The sequence below is a fragment of the Fusarium mangiferae genome, assembly GCF_900044065.1.
Source record: "Fusarium mangiferae strain MRC7560 genome assembly, contig: FMAN_scaffold007, whole genome shotgun sequence".
Lineage (NCBI taxonomy): Eukaryota > Fungi > Ascomycota > Sordariomycetes > Hypocreales > Nectriaceae > Fusarium > Fusarium mangiferae.
Genome location: NW_024573927.1, coordinates 806,797 through 830,605, shown reverse-complemented (window position 1 = coordinate 830,605; position 23,809 = coordinate 806,797). Strand labels below are relative to the sequence as shown.

The window sequence follows — 23,809 nt, the reverse complement described above, 5'->3', positions numbered from 1 at the left end:
TCGTTCGGGAATTCCATGCGCTCTTCACGGCACATTCACACATGACCTTATAATTCGGAGATAGTGTACGAATTGGATGCTAGATTCGGTGAGATAAGGTTGATCATACTGTGCTGGTTACTAGTTGGCTTGTATAGTATAAGACCGCACGGCCTTTCGATGTTTCTATTTTCTCTAGTCGAGGCTCAATTGATACAAAAATGACTCTCGCTAAGGTCGCTTTCACCCTAGCCAACTTGGTGGCCGTGGGTTCAGCCGCGAAGAATGTCGCGGATGGGTTTGTTGCTGCACCATACTATCCCGCTCCTTATGGAGGATGGGATGAAGCTTGGGCAGATAGCTATGCCAGAGCTAAGAAGATGGTGGACTCTATGACGTTGGCTGAAAAGACCAACATCACAGCCGGTACAGGTCTCTTTATGGGTAAGAATCATCTCAAGAGAAACAGAACTCCTGTTAACAGCTACTAGGGTACGATTCTATATCTCTTACGTGACTAAGTATACTGACATATCAGACCCTGCAATGGCAACACCGGATCAGCTCATCGCGTTGGCTTCCCTCAACTCTGTCTCAACGACGCTGCCAATGGCGTGCGACTAGCCGACAACGTAACTGCTTTCCCGGATGGCATCACAGCCGGTGCAACCTTTGACAAAAAACTCATGTATGAACGCGGTGTAGCAATCGGAAAGGAAGCACGCGGTAAGGGCGTCAACGTCTGGCTTGGTCCGTCCGTCGGTCCTATCGGCCGTAAGCCAAAGGGCGGACGCAACTGGGAAGGCTTTGGAGCAGACCCATCGCTACAAGGTATTGGCGCACGAGAGACTATCAAGGGTGTCCAGGAACAGGGAGTCATTGCTACGGTCAAGCATCTTATTGGAAATGAGCAGGAGATGTACCGACGACAGACTACTGATCTTGTATCGCCTGCATATTCGGCAAACATTGGTGAGAGCGTTCGTTGTTCCTGGTATTAAGTGGCTTACAATCATAGATGATCGAACTATGCATGAGTTGTATCTCTGGCCTTTTGCGGAGGCAGTCAAAGTTGGAGTTGGGGCGACTATGACAGCGTATAACCGAGTTGGTCTATCTACTGCTTCTCACTCACTGTGGCTAACATGTGTAGGTCAACGGCACTATATCCAGCGAGCACTCATATCTCATCAACGCCTTGTTGAAAGAGGAGCTGGGCTTCCAAGGCTTTGTCATGACAGACTGGCTCTCTCAGATCACTGGCGTGCAATCAGCCATTGCGGGAATGGACATGAGCATGCCTGGTGATACCATCATCCCTCTCTTCGGCAATTCTCTATGGATGTACGAGCTAACCCGCTCGGCACTCAATGGCTCGGTTCCCATGTCAAGACTGAATGATATGGCGACTCGTATCGTGGCAACTTGGTATCAGTTCGAGCAAGACAAGGACTTTCCCTCTGTCAACTTTGACACCAACACATACGACAGAGTCGGTCCTCTGTATCCAGCAGCATGGCCTAACTCGCCGTCGGGAGTTGTCAACCAGTTTGTTCAAGTTCAGGACGACCATGATGAGATCGCCCGACAGATCGCTCAAGACGCCATCACTCTCCTCAAGAACGACGAAAAACTACTTCCACTGAGCACCAAGAGCTCACTCAAGGTCTTTGGCACTGGTGCGCAAACCAACCCTGATGGCGCCAATGCCTGCGTCGATCGAAGCTGCAACAAGGGCACACTAGGTCAAGGCTGGGGATCGGGTACAGTCGACTACATGTATCTCGACGATCCCATTGGCGCTATCAAGAAGGAGGCCGCGGACGTGACATTCTACAACACTGACAAGTTTCCATCTGTTCCGAGCCCTTCCGATGACGATGTGGCCATTGTTTTCGTCACTTCTGATGCGGGTGAGAATCAGTACACGGTTGAGGGTAACAACGGTGATCGGAATGCGGACAAGTTGAATGTTTGGCATAACGGCGATGCACTTATCAAAGCTGCCGCCGCCAAGTACAAGAATGTTATAGTTGTCATTCATACTGTCGGGCCTGTCCTCGTCGACCAATGGATTGATCTTCCATCGGTCAAGTCTGTCTTGGTCGCTCATCTTCCGGGACAAGAGGCTGGAAAGTCTCTGACCAACATCTTGTTTGGCGACGCGTCGCCTTGCGGCCACTTACCCTATTCCATCACCAAAAAGGAGGACGATATGCCCGAGAGTGTCACCAAACTCATCGACTCGGGCTTCATTGATGCGCCGCAGGATACTTACAGTGAAGGACTGTTCATAGACTATCGCTGGCTCAACAAGGAAAAGATTCAACCTCGGTATGCGTTTGGCCATGGACTGAGCTACACCAACTTCACGTACACGAATGCGACCATCAAGAGAGGCACCCAGCTAAGCCAGTATCCTCCCAAGCGACCCGCAAAAGGGAAGGTTCTGGATTATTCGCAAGACATCCCAGACTACAAAGAAGCGGTTAAACCCAGCAGCTTTAAAACCATCTGGCGCTACCTATACTCTTGGCTCTCCGAATCCGACGCAAAGTCCGCGGCCGCCAAAGCCGAGACGTCGAAATACCCTTACCCAGACGGCTACTCCACCGCGCAGAAGACGGCTCTCCCCAAGGCGGGCGGTGTTTCAGGCGGCAACCCTGCTCTCTGGGACGAAGCTTATACTCTGTCGGTAGTGGTGACTAACGCAGGTTCCAAATTCTCCGGCAAAGCTTCTGTGCAGGCCTACGTCCAATTTCCGAGCGTTGCCGGATACGAGACTCCCGTCATCCAGCTGCGCGACTTTGAGAAGACCAAGGTTTTGGAGCCTGGCTCGAGTGAGACGGTGCAATTGACCTTGACCAGGAAGGACTTGAGCGTCTGGGATGTCGAGGCTCAGGACTGGCTTGTCCTTGATGGGGAGTTTAAGATTTGGCTGGGGTCTGCGAGCGATAAGTTGGACGCTGTCTGCTTCACTGACGATTTGGGCTGCGAGCACGACGTCAGGGGACCAGTATCATACGATTAGTCAATCTGAGGGAGAACCGAGGTTGCAGCCGGGGATTGATTAGCTCTGATCTGTCAAAAACGCCATGGGCGATCTTCATCTTTTGACCAGGCTGTGCTGCAACGGAATAGGGGATTGATTGCTTTACGAATTGACCAATAGCAAATGTTCTTCTGGCTGGAATTATGAATTGTGCACTGTCTGTGACTGTCTGTGCATCTACCGCCCACTTACCGTGATGCTTTCATGTAAACTTTGCACAGAGTTTCAGGTTGGACAAGAAATCTATTTTAGTGGGATTACCCTGTCGTCATCGTTGTTGCGATAACAAAATATGGAACTTTTTGAAACGCACATTTCTCGCGCTTAGGTAACAGAGAGTCCACATCTTGCAAATACCGTCTTCTCGTTGGGAGCAGATTCAGTGGAGTTTGTCTCAAATCTGGGTGCTAATTTGCGGATCAAGGAGCTAAAAGCCTTAGGTCACTAACTTACCTGGCGATCGGGAGCGAGGTCAAGATTGAGCCCCTGTGATCAGAGGCGCCACTTGTTTATCGTGTCGTGAAATCGCCCGTAGTGCGGAACTTTTCGTTTGACGGCGCGGGAATGGAAATTAAGTGGCGGCTGCCTCTCTCTCTCTCATTTCTGCTCTGGGGAGCAGTCAAAGGACGTCAGATGTAACGTCGACCCTTGTATGATTGTCCTCCATTCTCCCGGAATCCTTGGGCCAATCTTCCCCGCCTTAACCGGCGCGTCGGGCTAACTTTTCACTCTCTTTTTTTGGTGAGACAAGAAGAGGGAGGATAAATTCCGCTGACCATTCAGGCTCTCCTCGTGATGAGATCCTCGAGCTAGCGAATCAACGGTCTCTTAGTGTCTCTCGTTAGGCCGATCACCAGGGCCAGGGGTACCTTGCAGTGGGTACGCTACTGGGACAATCTTGTCTTGGGGCGAGAACGTGCAAGTGTCTGCTTGGCCAGTCTCGTTACCCAAAATAAGCATTCTTTGCGCCACGAGCAGGGTCTATACGAACCGACTTGCATTCGATCTGCACGTCGCTTCAGTCATTGATTGATTTCATATGTAATATTGCAGCCTCAAGTTGGCTGCAACAATAAGCACCAAAGGTTCCCCCTCACTGTCACTGCAGCGGTGAACTTGGAGAACAGGGGAAAATGTATAAGCACGTCGCTTTAAATCACTCAATCAGTCAGGATCTTTGACTTTTTCTCATGCACGTGAGCTCTCTTCTCTCTGTCTCACGTCATCTATCCCGCACACGTGTATACGAACCCCTCTAGGCATCAGATCAGTCAGTCAGTCACAGCCAGACCCAGACCCAGACCCAGACCCAGACCAAGGCAGACCCGGCCCGGGCAGCCCAACACACTAACCTCCAAGTATCTACCCCAACGCAATAAATGACGATGTACTTACACTTGGCCTTTGTGGCTGCATCTTACTGACATCCACTGATTGGTCTCGCCGTTTCAGCTTACAGGGGTCATACTGTACATACGCACATTAGCCTGCAGTAAGGTCTTTGCTGTACTGTGTTCGGGGCTAACGACGGCCAATCTCGTGGTGTGTGAATTATCGAGATGGCAGTTCAGTGCCCTCTTGAAACTAAAACTTGGTGTACGTACAGCACAGCACAGCCTGGTCCAGCCGAACAGTCAGTTTAGTTGAGTTTGCTTCTGATTGCCCAAGCGTCGACGCCTCAACTGAACGGGCCAATGTAACTTGCAGCTCCCGGCACCCGATGACTTTTTCCGCCTGTGCGTCTTTGTTCAGCCCGTCCCTTCATAAAATGTCCAACTCTGTTTTTTTCTGACCCATCCTGTCCATGTTTAGTAACGCCCGAACAGACAGAATGGGTGTGCACACTGCATCGGGCTGCATATTGTGCACGTTGACTGCATGTACCTATTTAGGGGCGTCGTAAATAAAACCGAAATCAATAAATATGCATCCTCCGTCTCCTAGCCCTTTTCTTCTCCCTCTCCAGCCCGCTCGTTCACTCACTCCCTCTCGTTTCTTCTCTCTTTTTGCCACTCTTGGTTTAGGCTTGTGACTGTCGCTTATCTCTCCTCCAAGATGAAGTCTTTCTACACCTTGGCTTTGTGCCTTGGTGCCTTCTTCAACGCAGCCACTGCCATCCCACCAGAGGAGCAGGGTCAACAGCCTGGGAAGTTCGCTGCTGCTCCCCCAGTTGGCTCAAACCCCATTGACCGCAAGGGGTGGACTGTCAAGTGTTCCAGCCAGGCTTCAAATTACCCCTGTGGTAGAGCCATCGATGGTGACAAGAACACCTTCTGGCAGACTCCTTATGGCACAACCAACACGCCGCCTCCTCACACCATCACCATTGACATGAAGCAGACCCAGTATGTCAGTGGTCTCCAGATTACACCTCGCCAAGACGGCAACACCCGTAACTGGATTGGTCGCCATGAAGTCTACCTCAGCTCTGACGGTACCAACTGGGGAAAGCCCGTTGCCTTTGGAACTTACTGGGGAGACAAGTACCCCTGGATCACAAACTTTGAGACTCAGCCTGCTCGCTATCTTCGCTTTGTTGCCCTTTCTAACGTGAACCCCGACTATCCTTGGATTGCTATTGCCGACTTTGTTGTCTACAACGCTCTCAAGTACAACCCTCCTGCTAAGGGTCTTGGAAAATGGGGTCCTACTCTTGATTTTCCCGTCATCCCTGTCGCTGGTGCCGTTGAGCCTGTCTCCGGAAAGGTCGTCATCTGGTCTGCTTACCGATATGATGCTTTCCAAGGCACCACTCCTCGTGGTGGCTTCACTCTCACTTCTATCTGGGATCCCAAGACCAACGTCATCTCTAACCGCAATGTTTCCAACAACCATCACGACATGTTCTGCCCTGGTATTTCCATGGACGGTGAGGGACAGATTGTCGTCACTGGTGGCAACGATGCCAAGAAGACTACCATTCTCATGCCTGATGGTAACTGGGTTCCTGGCCCTGACATGCAGATCGCTCGTGGTTACCAATCTTCCGCTACCTGCTCTGATGGCCGTGTTTTCACCATCGGTGGTTCATGGAGCGGCCCCCGTGGCGGCAAGAACGGTGAAATCTATGACCCCAAGGCCAAGACCTGGACCTCCCTTCCCAAGTGTCTCGTCGGCCCTATGCTTACCAAGGACAAGGAGGGTGTCTACAAGGCTGACAACCACGCTTGGCTCTTTGGCTGGAAGAAGAACAGTGTTTTCCAGGCTGGTCCCAGCACAGCCATGAACTGGTACTACACCACCAGGGGAACTCAGGGTGACACCAAGGCTGCTGGTACTCGCCGAAAGAATGGCAGAGTTGACCCTGACTCCATGAACGGCAACGTTGCCATGTTTGATGCCCTCAAGGGCAAGATTCTCACTTTCGGCGGTGCTACCAGCTACCAGCAGGCTCCTGCCACTGCTAACGCTCACGTCCTCACCATTGACCAGCCTGGTGCTATCGCCCAGACCGCTCTCGTTGGAAACAACGGTGCTGGTATTCACGCTCGTGTTTTCGCTACCTCTGTCATTCTTCCTGACGGAAACGTCTTCATCACTGGTGGTCAATCTTACTCCAACCCTTTCACCGACACCAACGCTCAGCTCGAGCCCGAGATGTTCATTTCCTCCTCCAACACATTCACTAAGCAACAACCCAACACTATTCCCCGCACATATCACAGTATGTCTCTGCTGCTGCCAGATGCTACTGTCTTTAACGGTGGCGGTGGTCTTTGCGGTGGCTGCAAGAGCAACCACTTTGACGCCCAGATCTTCACCCCTCAGTATCTGCTCGATGGCAACGGTAACCTTGCTACCCGCCCCAAGATCACTGCTGTTTCGGCCACTACTGCCAAGGTCGGCAGCACCATCACCGTCGCTGCCAACAGCGCCATCAAGAGCGCTTCTCTCATCCGATACGGAACTGCGACACATGTTGTTAACACTGATCAGCGCCGCATTCCTTTGGCCCTGACAGGTGCTGGTACCAACAAGTACTCTTTCAAGATTCCCAATGATTCTGGTATTGCCCTCCCTGGCTACTGGATGCTTTTCGTCCTTAACAACGCTGGTGTTCCCAGTGTTGCCAGTACCATTAAGGTCACTAACTGATCTAATGCCTACATTGCGACAAAATGATTTTTTTGCATTTATAATACTAGCGAGGATAGTACAAGTATCCTAATTCATTATGTATATACTTTGATACCAATTGCAGTTGGATATATTGACACGGACGTCACTTTACTATCTAATACAAACCTCTTGCATGAATTGTCTGTTTTGGATAGCTTCATATGTGACTGCACTTCTCAGAATGGTGATGAACCAACTGCCGAGCTGACACTAGAGACAGTAGAACCGTATTCAAATGCTGATAAAGTTTATCTTCAGATCCATGCTAACCTTCGTGACCGGGTCATGCCGTAATCTGTATAGCCCCGTGAACACGCAATACGAACCAAGAGAAGTTAATATTGTTTTAGGCCGACGTTTGATCCATTGCGCTGGGATATCCCAACAAACCAAGAACATGGGTTTCTTGAGACATTTGTCTATTCAGCGACACTAGTGGCCATTGAGTTTAAAAGAACCCGGGAGCCAGGTTCACAACGCTCACAATTAGAGTTTTGAGGCTTCACGGGTAATGGCTGCAGAAACATTGCACATGACACTATCAGACGACAGAAATAGATACATTGCGTGTCAATATGTTGCGACCCTGTGGCTAACCCGAATGCAAGCCATGTTCGGCACGTACGGGAAAGCACTTCGTTCCTGCAGAGACATGCAGGTGGCTTAAGCAGGTTCCGGACGAAGTACTCTCGGACTATGCGTAAGTTATGCAGCTGACTGTCATTCATAAATGTGGCACAGACGGGAGGACGCTATGTAAGACTGAGGACCAGTAAGTGGCTCGTGATAGGTGTCGTCAGGATGACAGACGACATGTTCACGCCGATGACATAGCTTCTTTACGAGACAATTATAAGACATTTAGCACTAAAAGCCACTAGCCATAGCGGGAAATATCCTATTTGTTGAGAATGATTGCATCGTCGTTGTTGACAGCTTCATGGTGTTGTACCGTTCATGTCTGAGATGACGTTCCGACAGCTGGGCTGCGCAAATAACATCAAATAAACTAGACGATAACAGCGTATAAGTATAAAGCATGCAAGTAAAGTCGCCTTCTAATTTTAGTACCATACTCATGCCATCGAGCTCCAAAGCGCCTACTCAGACTTCTTCAACCTCGCCTCCAGCATCGCAGTGCATCCATAGGCAGATGGGTAAATTTTAACCAACTCCAGACCAGCAGCTTCAAAAATCTCTTCGAAATCGGCTTTCTTCTTTTCTTGGCCAGTCATGGCGAGAAGTGCAAAATCGAGCCAGTACAGATCTGTGAACTTGTCTTTCTCGACCATGTCAGGAATCAGCTGGTCGCATATGATCAGACGGGAATCGGGCCCCATGGCTGATGCGGTGTTCTTGACGAATTCAATACAGACTGGCGTATAGAAGTCGTGAAGGAAGCGGCGCATAAAGTAAATACGGGCGTCTGCGAAAGATCAGTCGTTGCTATAAACCAGAGTCGTGGCTACGATGCGCTTATCGACTCCGGGGAGTCACTTACTCTTAACAGGCTGCGGTGTAAAGGCATCATACGTCATAAGTTCAAATCCTGGATAGTCCTTGGGATCCATCGAGTCAATGACACCAGGGAGGTCCTGTAGGATATACTTCGCGTCAAAGGCATCGCCAATGTCTTTGCGGATGGCAATGCACGACTGACCACGACCGGCACCGATATCCACCAAGAAAGGTCGTTCAGGATCCTGAACCACTTCGTCTTTGAGTGACGCAAAAGGAAACATACCGACGACAGGCATCAGCTCATCAACAGCTACCATGTTGGCATTCCAAAGCTCACGTCGCTCAGGGTCAGGATCCATCTCTAACAGCTCATAGTATGACTTTCCAAGGTGCTCCTTCCCAACCGAGTACACGGCAGGGGACTTGGTGAGATCAAAGACATCTTCAGGCTTGTGAGACTTGAGGTACTCAGGAAGATGCATCCAAGCACGGCTAAACTCCAACACAATCATGAAAAACGAACCCAACCCTCTTGGGTTCAGAATCCGTGAAAGGTCATTATGAGCATACGCATCAGGCGCCGTCTCAACAAAAACACCATGACTAACAGCAACACGGTAAATGCGCTGAATCACAGTAGTAGCAACATTGGTAATGCGAGCCAATTCCTCAGCGGCGATGGGACTTCCATCTTCGGGCATGGCGTGGTATGCCCGGATTCCAAGAACGGTATGGAAAGCGCATCCGAGACTGAGTTGCTCCATTAGGTGTGTCATCTGATCCATGGGATCCTGGAAAGCTGAGCGAACTGCTTCTGTCTGCTTGAGGACATTTTGGTGGCTGATGGGGTCATCCTCGTACGATTCGAGCTGGGCGACTAGTTTCTTTGCCTCTTCAAGGGCCTTTTCGGCTTTGGGATGCACCATTGTCGTTATTTGCGATTTCAGAGATATCGAGATGTGGCTCGGAGGATTCAACTTCTGGGTCTAGATTTGCGGAGATGGCAACGGTCACCGCATGTTCCGTAGACCATGTGAATAGCATATTCACTTAAGAGTGTTCCAGGCGGGGCACCACCTAAAGCCAAGAAAGGGCTCAGATCATATCAGTCCATGAGCCTACGCTTCCTCACAAGACAGGTTAGTAAGTGGGTATATATCCAGCCGAGGTTCTGTTATCCCGGGTAAAGTGCCTCAACCATGCAGATCACGACCCAATCAGAATATTATATCCGTGATAAACTGGAGTTTGAACTGCGGCACGGCCCAAGTGACGGAGGCTTGGTCCGGTGGCATGTATCGCAGTATCGAGGATGATTATCACTATGGCGAGTACGTTTCGATATTTGCTCAACTTCTCTTTTTGAGCGTGTCCACTTTGCATGATTCTGATACACAAACGATTGTGATACCAACAGTGTCGCAATGTCGTCTCCTCGTGCTCCCGAAGAAGAGGTTATACAGCCTGACACTGTAAGTTTATTCCCTGTAGGGCTGAAATTGTACTAAACGGATTTGTCTAGGCTTTACAGAGTGTCACTGACGATGAGGTTGGTGGACCCAACGATGCGACTCATCCAAATGGCTCCACTTGCTAATCAATGTGATGGAACATAGGCTTATGATAATGAGAGTGAGCGGTCGTCTTTGACATCTCTGACATCGTCTATTCTACATGGAAAGGTCGAGGGCGGAAGAACCTACGCCGTGTATGGCAAAGAGGGCAAGTCTCACAGAGCACATCGCTTGGCCAGTGCTAACAAACTTCAGAATATGGATTGCCAATGGATGAGGCTGAGCTTGATCGCATCGATATGTGTCATGCTAAATACTGCGCTTTGATTGGAAAGAACCGTTACTTGGCGCCTCTAGAGAAGCCTCAGAGAATTCTGGATCTTGGCTGCGGCACAGGTTCGTGAAGCCTAATTCTTCTGCGACGAAAGCATTATATAGACCAGGAATTACCTGCTGACAACGTTGATAAAAGGAATATGGTCAATCGAAATGGCGGAAGAGTTTCCATCTGCAGAGGTGAGCACAGGATCTTGCTGCCGTGGTTACATCGGGTGAGCTGTGATTGACAAGCGCCCAGGTCATTGGAACGGATGTTGCACCGACACAACCCGACTGGTAAGTGATCGATGCGATAACAACTGTGAGACTTTCTGAAACTGATGTCTGACAGGGTACCACCAAATTGTCACTTTGAGGTCGACGATATTGAAAGAGAATGGACCTGGAAAGAAGATAGCTTTGACTTTGTTTATGCCCGAGATCTTCTGCTGGCAATTCGAGATTGGCCGGCCCTGATTGACCAGACATACACGTAAGACACGGCTCTTCTCGCATGCGATATTCATACTAATTCGACCAGACATCTTAGAGGAGGCGGCTGGGTTGAGTTCCAAGCCATCGTCGGCGTTCTCGGCTGCGACGACGACTCCATCCCCGAGAACAGCTATCTCCGCAAATTCTCAACAATGATGGAGCAAGGCTCTGCAAAATTTGGCGCCAGTCTGACAGACCCCATGCGATGGAAAGGCTGGCTCGAAGAGCGCGGATACCAAAATGTCACAGAGCGAGTTTTCAAGCTTCCTTTCAACCCTTGGCCTAAAGACCCGCGAATGAAACTCCTGGGGGCTTGGGAGATGGAGAATCTGCTAAGTGGACTTGAGGCCATGGTAACGAGAATGTTTCAGAAAGGTCTTGGATGGACGGATGCTGAAGTCACTGTCTTCCTTGCATTTTTGAGAAAGGAAATTAAGAATCCAAGAATGCATGGGTACTGGCCTTAGCAAGTTTCCCCTGAGAACCTTCGCTTACTCTCAGGAAGCAAGTTTGGTTCTTTTGATAATTCTAACATTTCTATAGCTATGTTGTTTACGCTCAGAAGCCAAAAGAGGAATGATGACAGTAAGACCGAAGATTTTGTCTACAGTAGAGTCACCGTGTGCATCTAAAGATAAGGTATTAGCAAGCAAACCGCCAATACTACATCTTTGACGAGAAACTCAATTCGATAATTGGCATTCTGTTTATTTGACTCTCGATTACCCTGTAGATTAGGTTTGTCATGTCTTGCGAGTCAGGGTCACATTTGACGCTTAGACCTTTCCCCTGTTCCTCGCGTGGCGATCAGGGGTAAGTAGAATTAGGCCATTGCCTCACGGAGCTATCTTTCTGGCGTTTTTCGAGGGTTTCTCTGTCAGTAATTATCTTTTCTTCCCCCTTGGGACTATGGAGTAGATTGCTCAAAACCAGGGGAAGATTCCGTGACCCTGCAGGCCTGCGCTTAAGTTTGATTGATGCTTCATCCAGCTCTAGCATAATCCTCCTGCCCTAAGACGTCATTTGATGCCTAACAGAGATAGATGCCCTCGCATCTATGCGTCTTGATTACATAGGAAAACCAATCTGAATGCCAAAGATCACTATGGCACAAAGCATGCGTTATCTTGCAACAGTTTTTGACAGATCGATTTCATTGCACTAGCATGACTCAATTTGGCAACGTGATGAGCCGCACGGTTATACGCCAACGCATACAATTCCCAGACTCCACAGAAATCTATTATGCTTATCCAAAACCGTCATACTGAATGAACGTCCTTTCGGACGCCAGCCGAGCCATCAAAGGCTGTCCCAGAATCAAGGAAAAGGAGATGGAAATGAGCGAAGTTTCGTTATCTATTGCGATATTCCTCTGCACGGGGCGCTTTTGTCATGGGCGCTCAAATGTGCCCTCAAGATACAGGTGTAATTAAACGAAGTCGACGGTGGATCGGCGTTGCATTGGCGAGAGTGCCATCCCGAAGATCCCGCGTCATAACCATCTAATGAACACACTATCATGTGAAGAAAATATCAGTCAACAGTCAATTGAGACATTCAGATTTCTCTTGCACCCTTTGAAAACTCCCAGATGATGGGTTTACTGGAGGATTTATCAGATGTTGAGTTGCAGCCTTACATGTAACAAAGGAAGCTATCCCCAACTCTCGAGACCCCTGCAGCTCGACATGACCGATGATACGCCAGAGTCCCATCGACGTCATCCTTCCAGCAACACAAAACGACGATCTCTAGCGGAATCCAACGTTTTGTTTATTGCGATCGACTCGGCAGTTGGCGATGTTTCATCGCTCCACCATCGCGTGATTCAACACCAACCATGGAGCCAAACAGAGCAGCGATGAACTATTCCCCCAGTCCATCCCAACTGTCGGTTTCATCCGATGTGCAAAAACGGCCTGAAGATCTAACTCTCGCTTATGCCGTGTAGTATCGTCTCCTATCTAGGGTCCATCATCTATCTCTGGCTCAAGATGTATATAAGAAACTCCAAAAGTCAATCTGTCTGGACATTCACCCAACCATCAACTCGCACTTCTCAACCCAGTCACTCTTTTTTTCCAAAGCAAAATCTCACCAAGTCACTCTTTATTTACTTACGCTTTTATTCATCATGAAGTTCAGCCTTTTCTCCCTCGTTGCTCTGGCCACTTCGGCCATGGCTGCTCCTGCTGCTCAGGTTGCTGCTCGTCAGGTCCCAGCTGTCCCAACTGTACCAGCTTCTCCCAACGGAGCTGTCACCCAGGTTGAGAGCATCGCCACCTCTCAGACCGTCACCAAGACAGTGACCAAGAAGATCACTGCTGTCAGCGTTTCCAACACTGGCGGTGTTGTCAAGGTTCTCACCATTGCCGTTGAGCAGGTCAAGAGCCAGACCACCACCATCAGTAAGCCAACCCAATATAGAATTCGGGTTACATAGATTACTAACAACATCTTCAGAGGAGGTTATCACCAAGGTCAAGTCCAACGCCATCTCCAAGGCTGCTGCCGTTAAGGTCGTCACTGCCGAAGTCCACTCCCTCAACGAGCTCCTCACCGCCGTTGTCAACCAGCTCAAGGATGTCGTCAGCATCAAGATCAACGTCCCCGACGTCAAGGTTATTCTCGGCCTTGTCATCCAGCTTCTCCACGAGCTCGTCGGTGTCGCCAAGGAGGTCCTGAGCATCCTTGGCCTCGACAACGTCATCGGCAGCGCTTTCGAGCTTCTCTTCCAGACCGTCGCCACCCTCCTCGGCCTCGTCACCCAGCTCATCGGCGACATCGTTCCCGGTCTCGTCGACATCCTCTCCAACATCCTCGACACTCTTTCGGGCACTCCTCTTGGACCCATCATCCAGCCTGTCTCCAACATCTTCGATGGCCTCACTGGCTACCTCACCCAGGGCACTGCTTAAGCGACACGTTCAAGATATGAGACCAGGGTATGCCGGATATGCCCCTTAGAAGACAAGACAAGCATAGAGGGAGTTTAGACAGTGGATCTGGTTCAAATCATGCATAATCTTAGTTAATTCAATGCTGTATATTAATTCATACGACCTCTTTGCTAAAGGAATGTCCATAACTCCGTCTCATGCTGCCATAATCATCTCAGCCATTAGTCCATTATCATCTCGCGCCCATTCATGCATTGTTAAATATGACCTTGTGTGTTGCGAAATCTTAGTTGCAAACAGTCTTGTAGCTGCTGAAGTGAGAAGAAGTCTCGCGACACTGGTCATCCTTGACAGTCTTCTGTCCACGCTTGCAGTTGCTGTCTGTGAAGAGAAGAACTATGCACATGTCAGTAAGTCTTACATCTTTAGGGGTGAAGTAGTTCTTACGCTTGCAGCCTTTGGCATGCTCATACTGGCTCACAGACTTGACCTTGTCGATGAACTTGAAGCATTCGTTGAGCTCATCACGATGCGTGGTCAATTCGCCAAGATTTCCATTGTTGTTGTCGCCTCCGCAGTCCTTAGAGCTCCAAATGCGGGCAGAAATGACGTTGAAGGGAAGATCTTTAGAGGCAGGCTCAGCTGCGACGCCCATGGCGAGAGCAGCAGTAGCGATGATGGTAGCAAAATGCATTTTGGTGGTTGAAGGGTGAGGATGTGAAGTGTGAGCTAAAGTGTTATAGTGCGGGGTGATTGATGGCTGTTGAGTGATGACGAGAGTTTGGCCTATTGCGGGAATAGAGTCGACTTTAAATACAATTGAGATGGTCGACGCAGCTTTACATTATACTAAGGCAACAATGGGCCAAGAGAGAAGATCACTACGTCAAGCCTGTGGCTGTAAGTGTCTGATGCTTCTGGAAGTACAGCTGAAAATTGAAGCCCGATACAGAACCAGCCGCGATACGAGCTGCACTGTCAGCGCTAGCAATACAGCAGTGTGAGCCCACTACAGCTCGTATCGTTTCCAGCACACGGCCAAAACCGATCAAGCAAACGCTTTTCCCAATCATTTTCACAGAGAAATGCCTCCGCTGCTATCAGAGTCGATCAGTGGAACTTGAGAAATATGCAGCAGGTATCATGTGCCGGGGAGGGACTGTGCCGTGTCAACGCACCATGGCCCTATTGGGACGATCCATGTGATGCTGGTGATGTCAAATACGAGCAGTGACTGTAACCCTCTCGAAGATCTCTCTCACTTCACTTCACAGCACAGCACAGCAAGGCGATGCAAATCTCGTGTATGTATCAGAACCTCAGAATCAGAATTTAGGGTATCCATGAGTCCCCTCCTATGCTTATTTATTCTATGACGCGGCCATCTCCATGCCTCCCGATTGATCGCCTCCAAGCGTCGACACCTAAATTTAGTAGTCACGGCTAAAACCTCCGACCCCACGTCGAGATAGTTTACATCATCGTCCCCCGCATTTCCCGCCGATAATCCGGTTCTGATGGAATCTCACGATACTCATCATGCGGGAGCCGGTTCATCCGCTGATTCTGCTTCCACGCGTCACATCGTCAAACACGACGTATCTGCAATGCAACATGAACCAAAGTTCTCGAAAGTTGGTCACGCTTCTGTTCGGGTATCACAAATCTTGGCTGCCTTGATCCATAAGGTTCTGGAACTCCGCTTATTCATATAACCATGTTTGGATCAGCATACGAGCTAGAACTTTTGCTGTTTTATTTTTAACCTTGCGCTTCTATTGACGACCGATTCACAACATCCTCCGTCCACTCCGCCTTGAGAGTATTCATGTCTCGTTTGCTTGCAGGGTTATCAGGTGGCACAGACAAGGGCGGCCGATGATGCACTAGCGGTATGCAGTTATCACTCGTTTTCTGGGAACAGTCCATTTTAATACATGATATATAGTGATACAAACGTCTTGCAACCTTATCCTCATCTTCACCGTCTTCTGCAGCAGCACCAACCCAGCCATTTTATGCGTTGGGGAGAGCGACCTTGAAAGCTGGCATGTTGGGCCTGCACCTCGTACCAACGTCTGGAAGAGTGCCGTCAACAAAGTAAGCGGCAATAGCATCAAGAGTACAGTTAGAAGCATGCGATGTGACTCCATGCTGTAGATGGTTAGCTTGAAATCCTCAAAATGATGGGGAAAGACTTACACCAACTCCCTCATTAATCAGTAGTCGACTCTCTCTGAAGCGAGAAGAGACTTGCCAAGCATGGTTAAGAGAAGTGATAGGATCGTTTGCGTTGTTGACAACAAGAACTGGGAAGCTCGTGTTGACGTTTCGAAGCGTGTTGGTATCAACGCCCTCGGCAGCATCGAACTTCCAAGCAGCGCAGGCCACATAGTCAGCAGCGATGGCATCTCCGAAGGAGCTTCCAGCGAGATGAGCTTGGTACATAGAGTAGAGGTCCTCAGGGTTGCTGACACGGAACGAAGACTCGGAACAAGCAATGCCCTGGAATGCGTTGGTACCAAGGTTCCACTCAGATGTATCCTCCTTGTAGATACTGAGAGCCTTCTTGTAGTCTCCGTCGAAAGCGTAAGAGAGAATTTCCACCACTGAGGGATAGTTGAACGGGCTCGACAGCAAGTTCATGATACCGTACTTCAACTGCTTCAAGATAGAGTTGCCGGCGTAGGGATAGTCCTTGGAAGAGAGACCATCAGGCAGAGTCTTCAGGTCCTTCAGCTTCTGGAAGGTCTCAACTGTCGCATCTCTCAAATCCTCAACAGTAGTGCTGCTACCAGAGTAGTTGGCCAGCATACAATACTTGGTGCCGAGCTCAACACACTCAGTAAACAAATGCACAAGTGACTTCTCAGCATCGTGAGGTCCACCAACACCAGTTGACGTGAGGTACGCATCAGCCAAAGAGTTCGAATCGAGAAGAAGGCGGCCAATGCGATCAGGAAACATAGCAGCAGCGACTTGTCCAAGGATAGTTCCGTAGGAAATGCCCCAGAAGCGAAGCTTACCATCTTCACCGAGAGCATCGACGATCTTCATCATGTCGCGGGCAGTGAAGGCTGTGCTGAGGAAGCGGCCGTGTTCCTGCTGGGTTTCGTAGCAGGACTCGGCAATAGCTTGCATGATCTGCCAGCCTTCGTTCTTTACATATTCCCAAAGATCTGCTTGGGGCAGTGGTTCAAGGCTGCGGCGGGTGAGTTCAGCAGAAGCATTCTTGCCGCAGGCGAAGGGGATGGTTCGTCCAACGCCTCTGCGCAGAGTTAGTGTAGCTCAATTTAGTAGACGGGAAAAGCATACCGAGGGTCAAATGAGATGATGTTGTGGTGGCCGCCCATGATGCTAGAAACCGTGTCAGTAGCTCTTGATAATGCGATAGGGGCTACTCACTCGCGGAAGTCCTGTCCGAGATAAGCGAGAGTCTCGATGCCAGAAATTCCCGGGCCGCCGGGGTTCCAGAGAACGCTGCCCTTGAAAGGTTCCTTGGTAGCATTGTAGCGGAGCAATTGAAGCTCAACTGTCTTATCAGACTTTTTATCCGTATAATCCAGCGGAACTTCGATAGTCGCACAATCACCAGCCTTCAGCAGCTCCTTTGCCGCATCAGGAAGATCGAGCTTACAAGGCTCCCACTTCAGCGATGATTCCGCACGAGCAACGAGGGAATCAGCACCATTTGTCGCGGTTGCAAGGCGCGACGCGCCGAGGAGGAGAGGACCAAGAAGAGACTTCATCTTTGCTCCGACACGTTTTGAATGGTTGACAAGAGGAGTCTGAACAAAGTCCATGAGTTCGCAGTGCACGGATGGGAAATCTCGGCGTGATATAAAGTGATGTGAAGTGGAGGCTGCAGGGGTACAGATCCCAGCGGACGGAGACGGAGACGGAGGCGGAAGTATCCGTCGATCAAGATCCTTGAGATTTAATTTAAGAATTGATCCTTTTGATAGTCAATCAGCTTTTGTCATGTCATCATCGGGCGACACCGCGACAAGGACTTGTTTATGCTGTGCAACATCGACAGGCCCGATTTGATGGGGTGCCAATGGCGACAGTAGACAGACAAAGCTAAATAAGAAAGAAAAAAAGCCAACGTCACTTGTTTATTTAGACGCTCGCAAACCAACAACGACTGTCATAGTTCAATCTGATAAGGCTCGGCACATCGTCCAAATCCTCGCGCTAGGTGGGCGGGTTCTGCTAATCTCCCGAGCCTGTCAGCAGAGAAAATTGAAGCGGAAGGATCTCTTGGCGTAAGCAAGGCTCCGACATCCTATCCATTCAGCACGTTCAATTGCCAATTTGCGTACATAAGAAGAATGACAAATGCCGCGGTCTTTTGTTCATCGTCACGCGGCGACATCACCTAAACTAAGCAGACTGTCAGCTTGGGGGCAACCAGGGACCAAGAGCCTTAACGCCGTCACTTGTGAACAGCTGCTCAGCCATGTCATGTACCAATGGTATGCAAAAAAACAAGACAAAACCCCAACATAAGATTAGGCGCCTACGAGGGGTCGTAGTGAACGTAAGGAAAAAAGAATGCGGTTTGTGTGGATCGAACACACGACCTTCAGATATCGTTTGATATGGATTGAAGTTTTGACTTCAGTCTGACGCTCTCCCAACTGAGCTAAACCCGCTGACTAATAACTGATAGCGCTCGAGCCGAAATTTGAAGCTATATATGCAACATCTCTTTGCTGGCAGTCAATGATGCTTCTTGAGATTGTTTGGTAGCACCCTCGTACAGCGCTCTCATTTAGGAAACTTTCTTCTTTGACGGCATGGATGTGTGACTCAAAAATGTGGTGAGCTCGAGGTAATTGGCTCATTAGGGAGACTCAATTTGTATTCGCTCCCTCTATCCCTCAGCCTAGCCTCTACCCATGGGTTCAACCATTGTCCTTACCCAGTCATAGCTCAAGCATCTAGAACATTTACAATAGAAATATGTGATTCGGCGTCATGATCAATCTGGACCCTCAGAGGTCTATGCAGACGGCGACCCGGCTTTGCGTCGTGCGACCGTTAAAGACTCCCATGGCTACACCTCAAAGTACAGGTCATAATGGTTTCTGCATCCCGGATTGAAGCCAGCATCACATCCAGGACATCGGTTGCCGCTCCCAAGATACTCTGAAATGGTCAGTTCCAGGCGACAGTTGCCGCACAAGACGGCTAACTCATGCTGCTCTGCCTGGGACCAGACTTGATTGGGATGTCCTGCTAACTCTTCATGACAGCTGATACAGCCGTAGTACTCCAGGCAGCATTTGTGCCGGATCGCAATGATGTCAAGATCTGAAGACCAATGGGGGCATTGAAGTCTTGGGCTGATATTCACTCCATGGACAATTGGTGATGCTTGCGCTGGGGATATTGTTGATTCGTGCTGCGGCATTTAATGTGACCGATGAAACGTGTCTAAATCGATGATGTAGAGGTGAAATAAAAGATACGACTCGTGCAAAATATGATGTTTCGCTCAAGCGACTTTCGTGGACTAAAATCGGGATAACGCGAGCTGAATTGATTCGGTGAGTATAAGGTTGCAAGGTCGTTGAGAGAGTGTCGTTGGTTTTGGGGGAGACTGTTAGTGGAGCGATAAGAAATGATGCAACTATAGCAGCGAACATAACTTTATCTTATCGCGCACTATTTCCACCCTAACGGTAACCGATATGCAGGCTTGAACACTGGGTTGAGCGCTTCAAAGCGGCCAGACAAAGAAACTTTCAATGTTTCGGAGACATAGAAGGAACACAATAATGTTCACATACTTATCATGAATGGGAATCACTGTTCAGGCACGCCACTAGAACATTGAGCGAAACCACTGTCTAAGGAATAAAGACATTCCTGATTGATATAGACGAACCTCATGATATCACAGACAAAGACCTGCCATAGCAATAAAATAACGACAACCCCATGATGTCCACAACCGTTCATTCCAAACATCCAAGCATCCTGAAATCTTAACAAAAATGATCAGAAACAACCCCACCACACAATACCCAGAGCACGACGATGAGGAGGAATGGCCTCTAGGCATGCGGCATTGGGCACTGCCATTCATCCTGTTCCTCATGTACATCAAAATTGCCAACTATCTCAGCACGTCATATGATAGTGTGTGTATGGAACGAGGTGGCCTACCGATCCAAAGATTCAACGAATGGTCGCCAAAACTCGACGATATCAAAATTGATATCCAGAATATTACACGGGAACTAAACGACAAAGAGACGTCACGAACTCTTAACGCAATTTATATACCTGTGGATATAGCTACCAGCCTTCGAAAAGAAAACCAGCAGCTGAAAGAAGCTATTGACTGCGAGTTCGATGACGAGAGACTTGTACAAATCGCGAAGGAGAGCGTAGAACAGCAAGTTCCAAGCGACCCTGAGACCCTGTCCTATTCAGAAAGGAGCGCATAGATATCCAAGCCTATATATTACTCGGCCGGTTACGGAAGCTACAGGAGCCCAGAAGAGAGATCTGGGCAAAGCTCAGCGGTCAGTTCCGCCAAGACCTCAGCAAGATCACCTACAACGTATGCTATGCTTCTACACAACTCGAGAACCTTGCACGAGAAGCCAAAACGTTCAATAAGCCGACGCTGCGACAATTGCAAAAGGTAAGTGTTGCCACATACGTTCTTTGCCGAGAGAGTCGTAGCGATGCTCAGAAACTCAATGAGTTTGTCGATCAGCTTGGCGTTCAACTATCACTTGTTGAAACAACGATGAACAGGGCCAATGGGCTTTTTCGTGACATTTTTGCGACGACACCAGGTGTGACAACACTTTGGAAGTACTGGATGGCTAAAGGGGCGATGACAGAGGAAGAACTTGACAGCTACGAGGCCGAACGCATGATGATTGGAAGAGGTGTGATCAATATGTTGGATGGGGGGTTTGTTTTACCTGAGCCGGTCTCAAGGTGAAGCCTAACCTGGTTGGCCACGGCGGAATGGATGAAGACTTCCGCGATCCAATCGTGTCTCTCTTGAGAGGCGATTGCTTGGTTCTGCCAATGGTTTGCGACAAGGTGCGGGGGTAAAGACATAGTAGTAGTATTGGGCATTATCACGGAGAAAGATATCCGGCAGTCATACCTCATAGTAATTGCACCTATCGTCTTACTTATACAACACTGTGAATATGCATGCGTGTAAGAACCAAGCATCCATTACGGACTGCCTATTTCATCGTATCCGAAAAAGGACGAATACAAGCGAATCAAGCCAATATGCAAGTGACTCGATAAGATACGTCATTGGGTGTTGCCAATATGTGAGAGGAAAGGCAACTTGCGCTTTCACTATCTTGCAGGTGCCTTGATGGCCTATCAAAGCATCCGCCAAGCTCTGTTGGTGGGAAGTATCGCAATAATCGCCCATTTGAGCGCTCAGCTCGTCGGCAATGATACGCAAACAATACGGAGTATGCAACAATAGACGAGCTTTTTACTCGATGGAGCGAAACATGCATATAAGCCAACAGTCTTTTTACGGTGTGATAATATTCTGCATAGTGTCCTTGCTTCTGAATGGGAACTTGTGCATGAAGTCGTTGGGAATGAATTCGACCCCGCAGCTATGAGGCGATTGTGTTGCTTGTTCTGGTTGATGGAAGAGGATGTTGGAAGGTCAATAGTTGCCACTGAATTGATGGCGAGGGATTACTGACGGTGGCATGTGATGTGATAGACGGAGGAAACAGTGTTATAGCCTGTATTTTGTGTTTGGATCTTGACGCGAATTAACGTCCAATAGCCTTGTTGTGTGTCAAAAAGCTCAAGCTTGAACAGCCGGACTATAATCTTCACAGATCCATTCACCGCGCTATGCAATAGCTCAGGGCAACTTATGCGTTCCCCTTTCCGTTGGGACACATTTTAATCACAGTTCTAGGTCATATCAGAGTCTTTAAGCTTGGTAATGATTACATCCATCCCTCGATGGCCACTCTGAGGACGCAAACACATCACTGATCGTTACACAAAAGCCGTTGATCACGCTGCATAATGCAAGCTTGCATCCTATATGCATTGATAGTCACACACGAAGATCCCCTTCAACAGGAAATATGAACGCCACAATTCAGCGGTTGTGGGAAGCATTTATGGTGGAAGAGACTCTCTTCATAACGCCGGTAGGCCGCCATCAATCTCATCTAGCCAAGCAATTCTATGCCAACCGTCATGCTGAACCTCTCAGTTTCTCAAGGGCTTATGCTCTCTGGTGCAACTGTATGTACATTCTATCATCTGCCTATCACTTACTTACTCCAGTATTGTAGTTTGCATCGTGGATCATCGGCGTTATTATCTACAGGTTGTACTTCCATCCCCTCGCAAACTTTCCAGGACCCAGATTAGCTGCATGCAGTGAGGTAATGTCTTCCTGGCTCCCCCTTTGCCTTCATAACTAAGGCCTTGAACAGTTTTGGTTCCTGCACAATTGGGCCAGCGGGTACTATGTTCATAACATCGGCAACCTGCACCGCAAGTACGGCGATGTTGTCCGAACTGCCTCCAATGAACTCAGCTTTAGGTCTCCGGTCGCACTCAGGGACATCTACAATCATGCTTCCAAAGACAGACCAACGTTTTTGAAGAGTGACACCCTCTATACCGTTGACCCGTCTATCCCGCGCCCTGATATTGTGTTCACTAGAGATCCACAAGATCATCGGATGCAGCGAAGATCTCTCGCTCATGCTTTTAGTGCAAAGGCCTTGAGGGATAATGAAGAGTCTGTCCAGTTTCACGTCAAGTTGCTCCTAGAACGGCTCGCGCAAAATGCAGGGCCTGGGACTAGAGGAGCGAACATGTCAGAGGTCTTCAACTGGCTGACCTTCGATATTATCGGTAAGTAACCTTCTCGGCACTCACAATCAACAAGGCTGACCAGAATCCCCAGGCGATCTGACATTTGGTGAATCATTTGACTCGCTGAAACAATGGAGACCTAGCGAATGGGTGACTTGGATCCTTGGATTCGTCTCTTCGCTCACTTTTCTCCCCTTCATCAACCGCTTCAAGATCCCAATGACACTAGCCGTGTCTGTGATGCCTAGCTATCTCAAAGAAAAGATCGATATTCATACAACTGAGAAGGTCAAGAAGCGAATCAAAATGGGAAACTCCCGCGACCGTGAGGATTTCTTTGCTTATATCCTCAGGAAAGAAAGTGACAACCTAGATCTTGTTCATTTGCGTGAGCAGGCTAAGGTCCTCATGATCGCGGGGTCTGAGACGACAGCAAATCTACTTGCAGCTGCGACTTATTATCTGCTGAAGAACCCTGACAAGTTAGCCAACCTTCAGGCTGAAGTGCGCTCGGTGTTGTCGTCACGAGACGAGATTACGGGTGATGCTGTAGCTCATCTTCCATACTTGAACGGCGTCATCGAAGAAGGTCTTCGTATCTTCCCTCCAGTCCCGTTTGGCCCCCCGCGCGTCTGCACGGGGGCCACAATCGATGGACACTACGTCCCCAAAGGCGTCGTTGTATCTGTCGATGGATTCGCAACTACGCACGATGAGCGCAACTTCACTCGACCAGATGAGTTTCTACCAGAACGATGGGTCGGCGAGGGGTTTGGGGATCGAAAAGAAGCTAGTAAGCCCTTTTCACTTGGCCCTCGAGGTTGTCTGGGTATCAATCTTGCGTACATGGAGGCGAGGGTGACAATGGCCTCCCTCGTTTGGAAGTACGATTGGGAGCTTGTCAATCAGGATCTCGACTGGCTCGCCAATGTCAAATTGCATCTAATCTGGCAGAAGCCGAAGCTCATGGTTCGCTACCTTCCACGAGACGAAGTAGCAGCTACTTGAGAGAATCTCACACTGCATATAATGGAGGCACCCGCACCCGATAAGGAGTCATTTAATGCCTTTGGCTGTTTCGCTCCTTACTATGTCGACTCACTCCTTCA

The 23,809-nt window shown here is 49.1% G+C and overlaps 9 protein-coding genes and 1 non-coding gene across 10 annotated transcripts; 6 read left to right on the top strand and 4 right to left on the bottom strand.

The window, feature by feature from the left end:
* Positions 1 to 200: 200 nt before the first annotated feature.
* On the top strand, positions 201 to 3,010 carry FMAN_13387 (putative beta-glucosidase 1 precursor; the record flags this gene model as incomplete). The annotated part of the gene is made up of 5 exons (XM_041832850.1): positions 201 to 423; positions 471 to 492; positions 518 to 951; positions 998 to 1,086; positions 1,133 to 3,010. 5 exons carry the CDS (start codon positions 201 to 203, stop codon positions 3,008 to 3,010), a joined length of 2,646 nt encoding a protein of 881 aa, XP_041683272.1.
* Positions 3,011 to 5,086: 2,076 nt separating this feature from the next.
* Positions 5,087 to 7,126, top strand: FMAN_13386 (putative galactose oxidase; the record flags this gene model as incomplete). The annotated part of the gene is made up of 1 exon (XM_041832849.1): positions 5,087 to 7,126. The coding sequence occupies one exon, from the start codon at positions 5,087 to 5,089 to the stop codon at positions 7,124 to 7,126; it is 2,040 nt and encodes a 679-aa protein (XP_041683271.1).
* A 1,124-nt stretch (positions 7,127 to 8,250) lies between these two features.
* Positions 8,251 to 9,537, bottom strand: FMAN_13385 (uncharacterized protein; the record flags this gene model as incomplete). Its single annotated transcript, XM_041832848.1, has 2 exons — positions 8,251 to 8,576; positions 8,652 to 9,537. 2 exons carry the CDS (start codon positions 9,535 to 9,537, stop codon positions 8,251 to 8,253), a joined length of 1,212 nt encoding a protein of 403 aa, XP_041683270.1.
* A 498-nt stretch (positions 9,538 to 10,035) lies between these two features.
* On the top strand, positions 10,036 to 11,405 carry FMAN_13384 (uncharacterized protein; the record flags this gene model as incomplete). Its single annotated transcript, XM_041832847.1, has 8 exons — positions 10,036 to 10,083; positions 10,134 to 10,160; positions 10,228 to 10,333; positions 10,381 to 10,521; positions 10,598 to 10,641; positions 10,703 to 10,740; positions 10,796 to 10,936; positions 10,985 to 11,405. The coding sequence occupies 8 exons, from the start codon at positions 10,036 to 10,038 to the stop codon at positions 11,403 to 11,405; spliced, it is 966 nt and encodes a 321-aa protein (XP_041683269.1).
* Positions 11,406 to 13,075: 1,670 nt separating this feature from the next.
* FMAN_13383 (uncharacterized protein) lies at positions 13,076 to 13,859 on the top strand (the record flags this gene model as incomplete). The annotated part of the gene is made up of 2 exons (XM_041832846.1): positions 13,076 to 13,349; positions 13,405 to 13,859. The coding sequence occupies 2 exons, from the start codon at positions 13,076 to 13,078 to the stop codon at positions 13,857 to 13,859; spliced, it is 729 nt and encodes a 242-aa protein (XP_041683268.1).
* Positions 13,860 to 14,127: 268 nt separating this feature from the next.
* FMAN_13382 (uncharacterized protein) lies at positions 14,128 to 14,535 on the bottom strand (the record flags this gene model as incomplete). Its single annotated transcript, XM_041832845.1, has 2 exons — positions 14,128 to 14,237; positions 14,289 to 14,535. 2 exons carry the CDS (start codon positions 14,533 to 14,535, stop codon positions 14,128 to 14,130), a joined length of 357 nt encoding a protein of 118 aa, XP_041683267.1.
* Positions 14,536 to 15,857: 1,322 nt separating this feature from the next.
* Positions 15,858 to 17,644, bottom strand: FMAN_13381 (uncharacterized protein; the record flags this gene model as incomplete). Its single annotated transcript, XM_041832844.1, has 4 exons — positions 15,858 to 15,995; positions 16,044 to 17,109; positions 17,157 to 17,198; positions 17,247 to 17,644. 4 exons carry the CDS (start codon positions 17,642 to 17,644, stop codon positions 15,858 to 15,860), a joined length of 1,644 nt encoding a protein of 547 aa, XP_041683266.1.
* Positions 17,645 to 18,399: 755 nt separating this feature from the next.
* On the bottom strand, positions 18,400 to 18,499 carry tRNA. The gene is made up of 2 exons: positions 18,463 to 18,499; positions 18,400 to 18,435 (listed from the first exon to the last, which is right to left on the bottom strand). It is a non-coding gene; the product is annotated as a tRNA-Phe (tRNA).
* A 1,347-nt stretch (positions 18,500 to 19,846) lies between these two features.
* FMAN_13380 (uncharacterized protein) lies at positions 19,847 to 20,811 on the top strand (the record flags this gene model as incomplete). The annotated part of the gene is made up of 2 exons (XM_041832843.1): positions 19,847 to 20,242; positions 20,293 to 20,811. The coding sequence occupies 2 exons, from the start codon at positions 19,847 to 19,849 to the stop codon at positions 20,809 to 20,811; spliced, it is 915 nt and encodes a 304-aa protein (XP_041683265.1).
* Positions 20,812 to 22,070: 1,259 nt separating this feature from the next.
* FMAN_13379 (uncharacterized protein) lies at positions 22,071 to 23,708 on the top strand (the record flags this gene model as incomplete). Its single annotated transcript, XM_041832840.1, has 4 exons — positions 22,071 to 22,118; positions 22,169 to 22,261; positions 22,313 to 22,739; positions 22,792 to 23,708. 4 exons carry the CDS (start codon positions 22,071 to 22,073, stop codon positions 23,706 to 23,708), a joined length of 1,485 nt encoding a protein of 494 aa, XP_041683264.1.
* Positions 23,709 to 23,809: the final 101 nt, after the last annotated feature.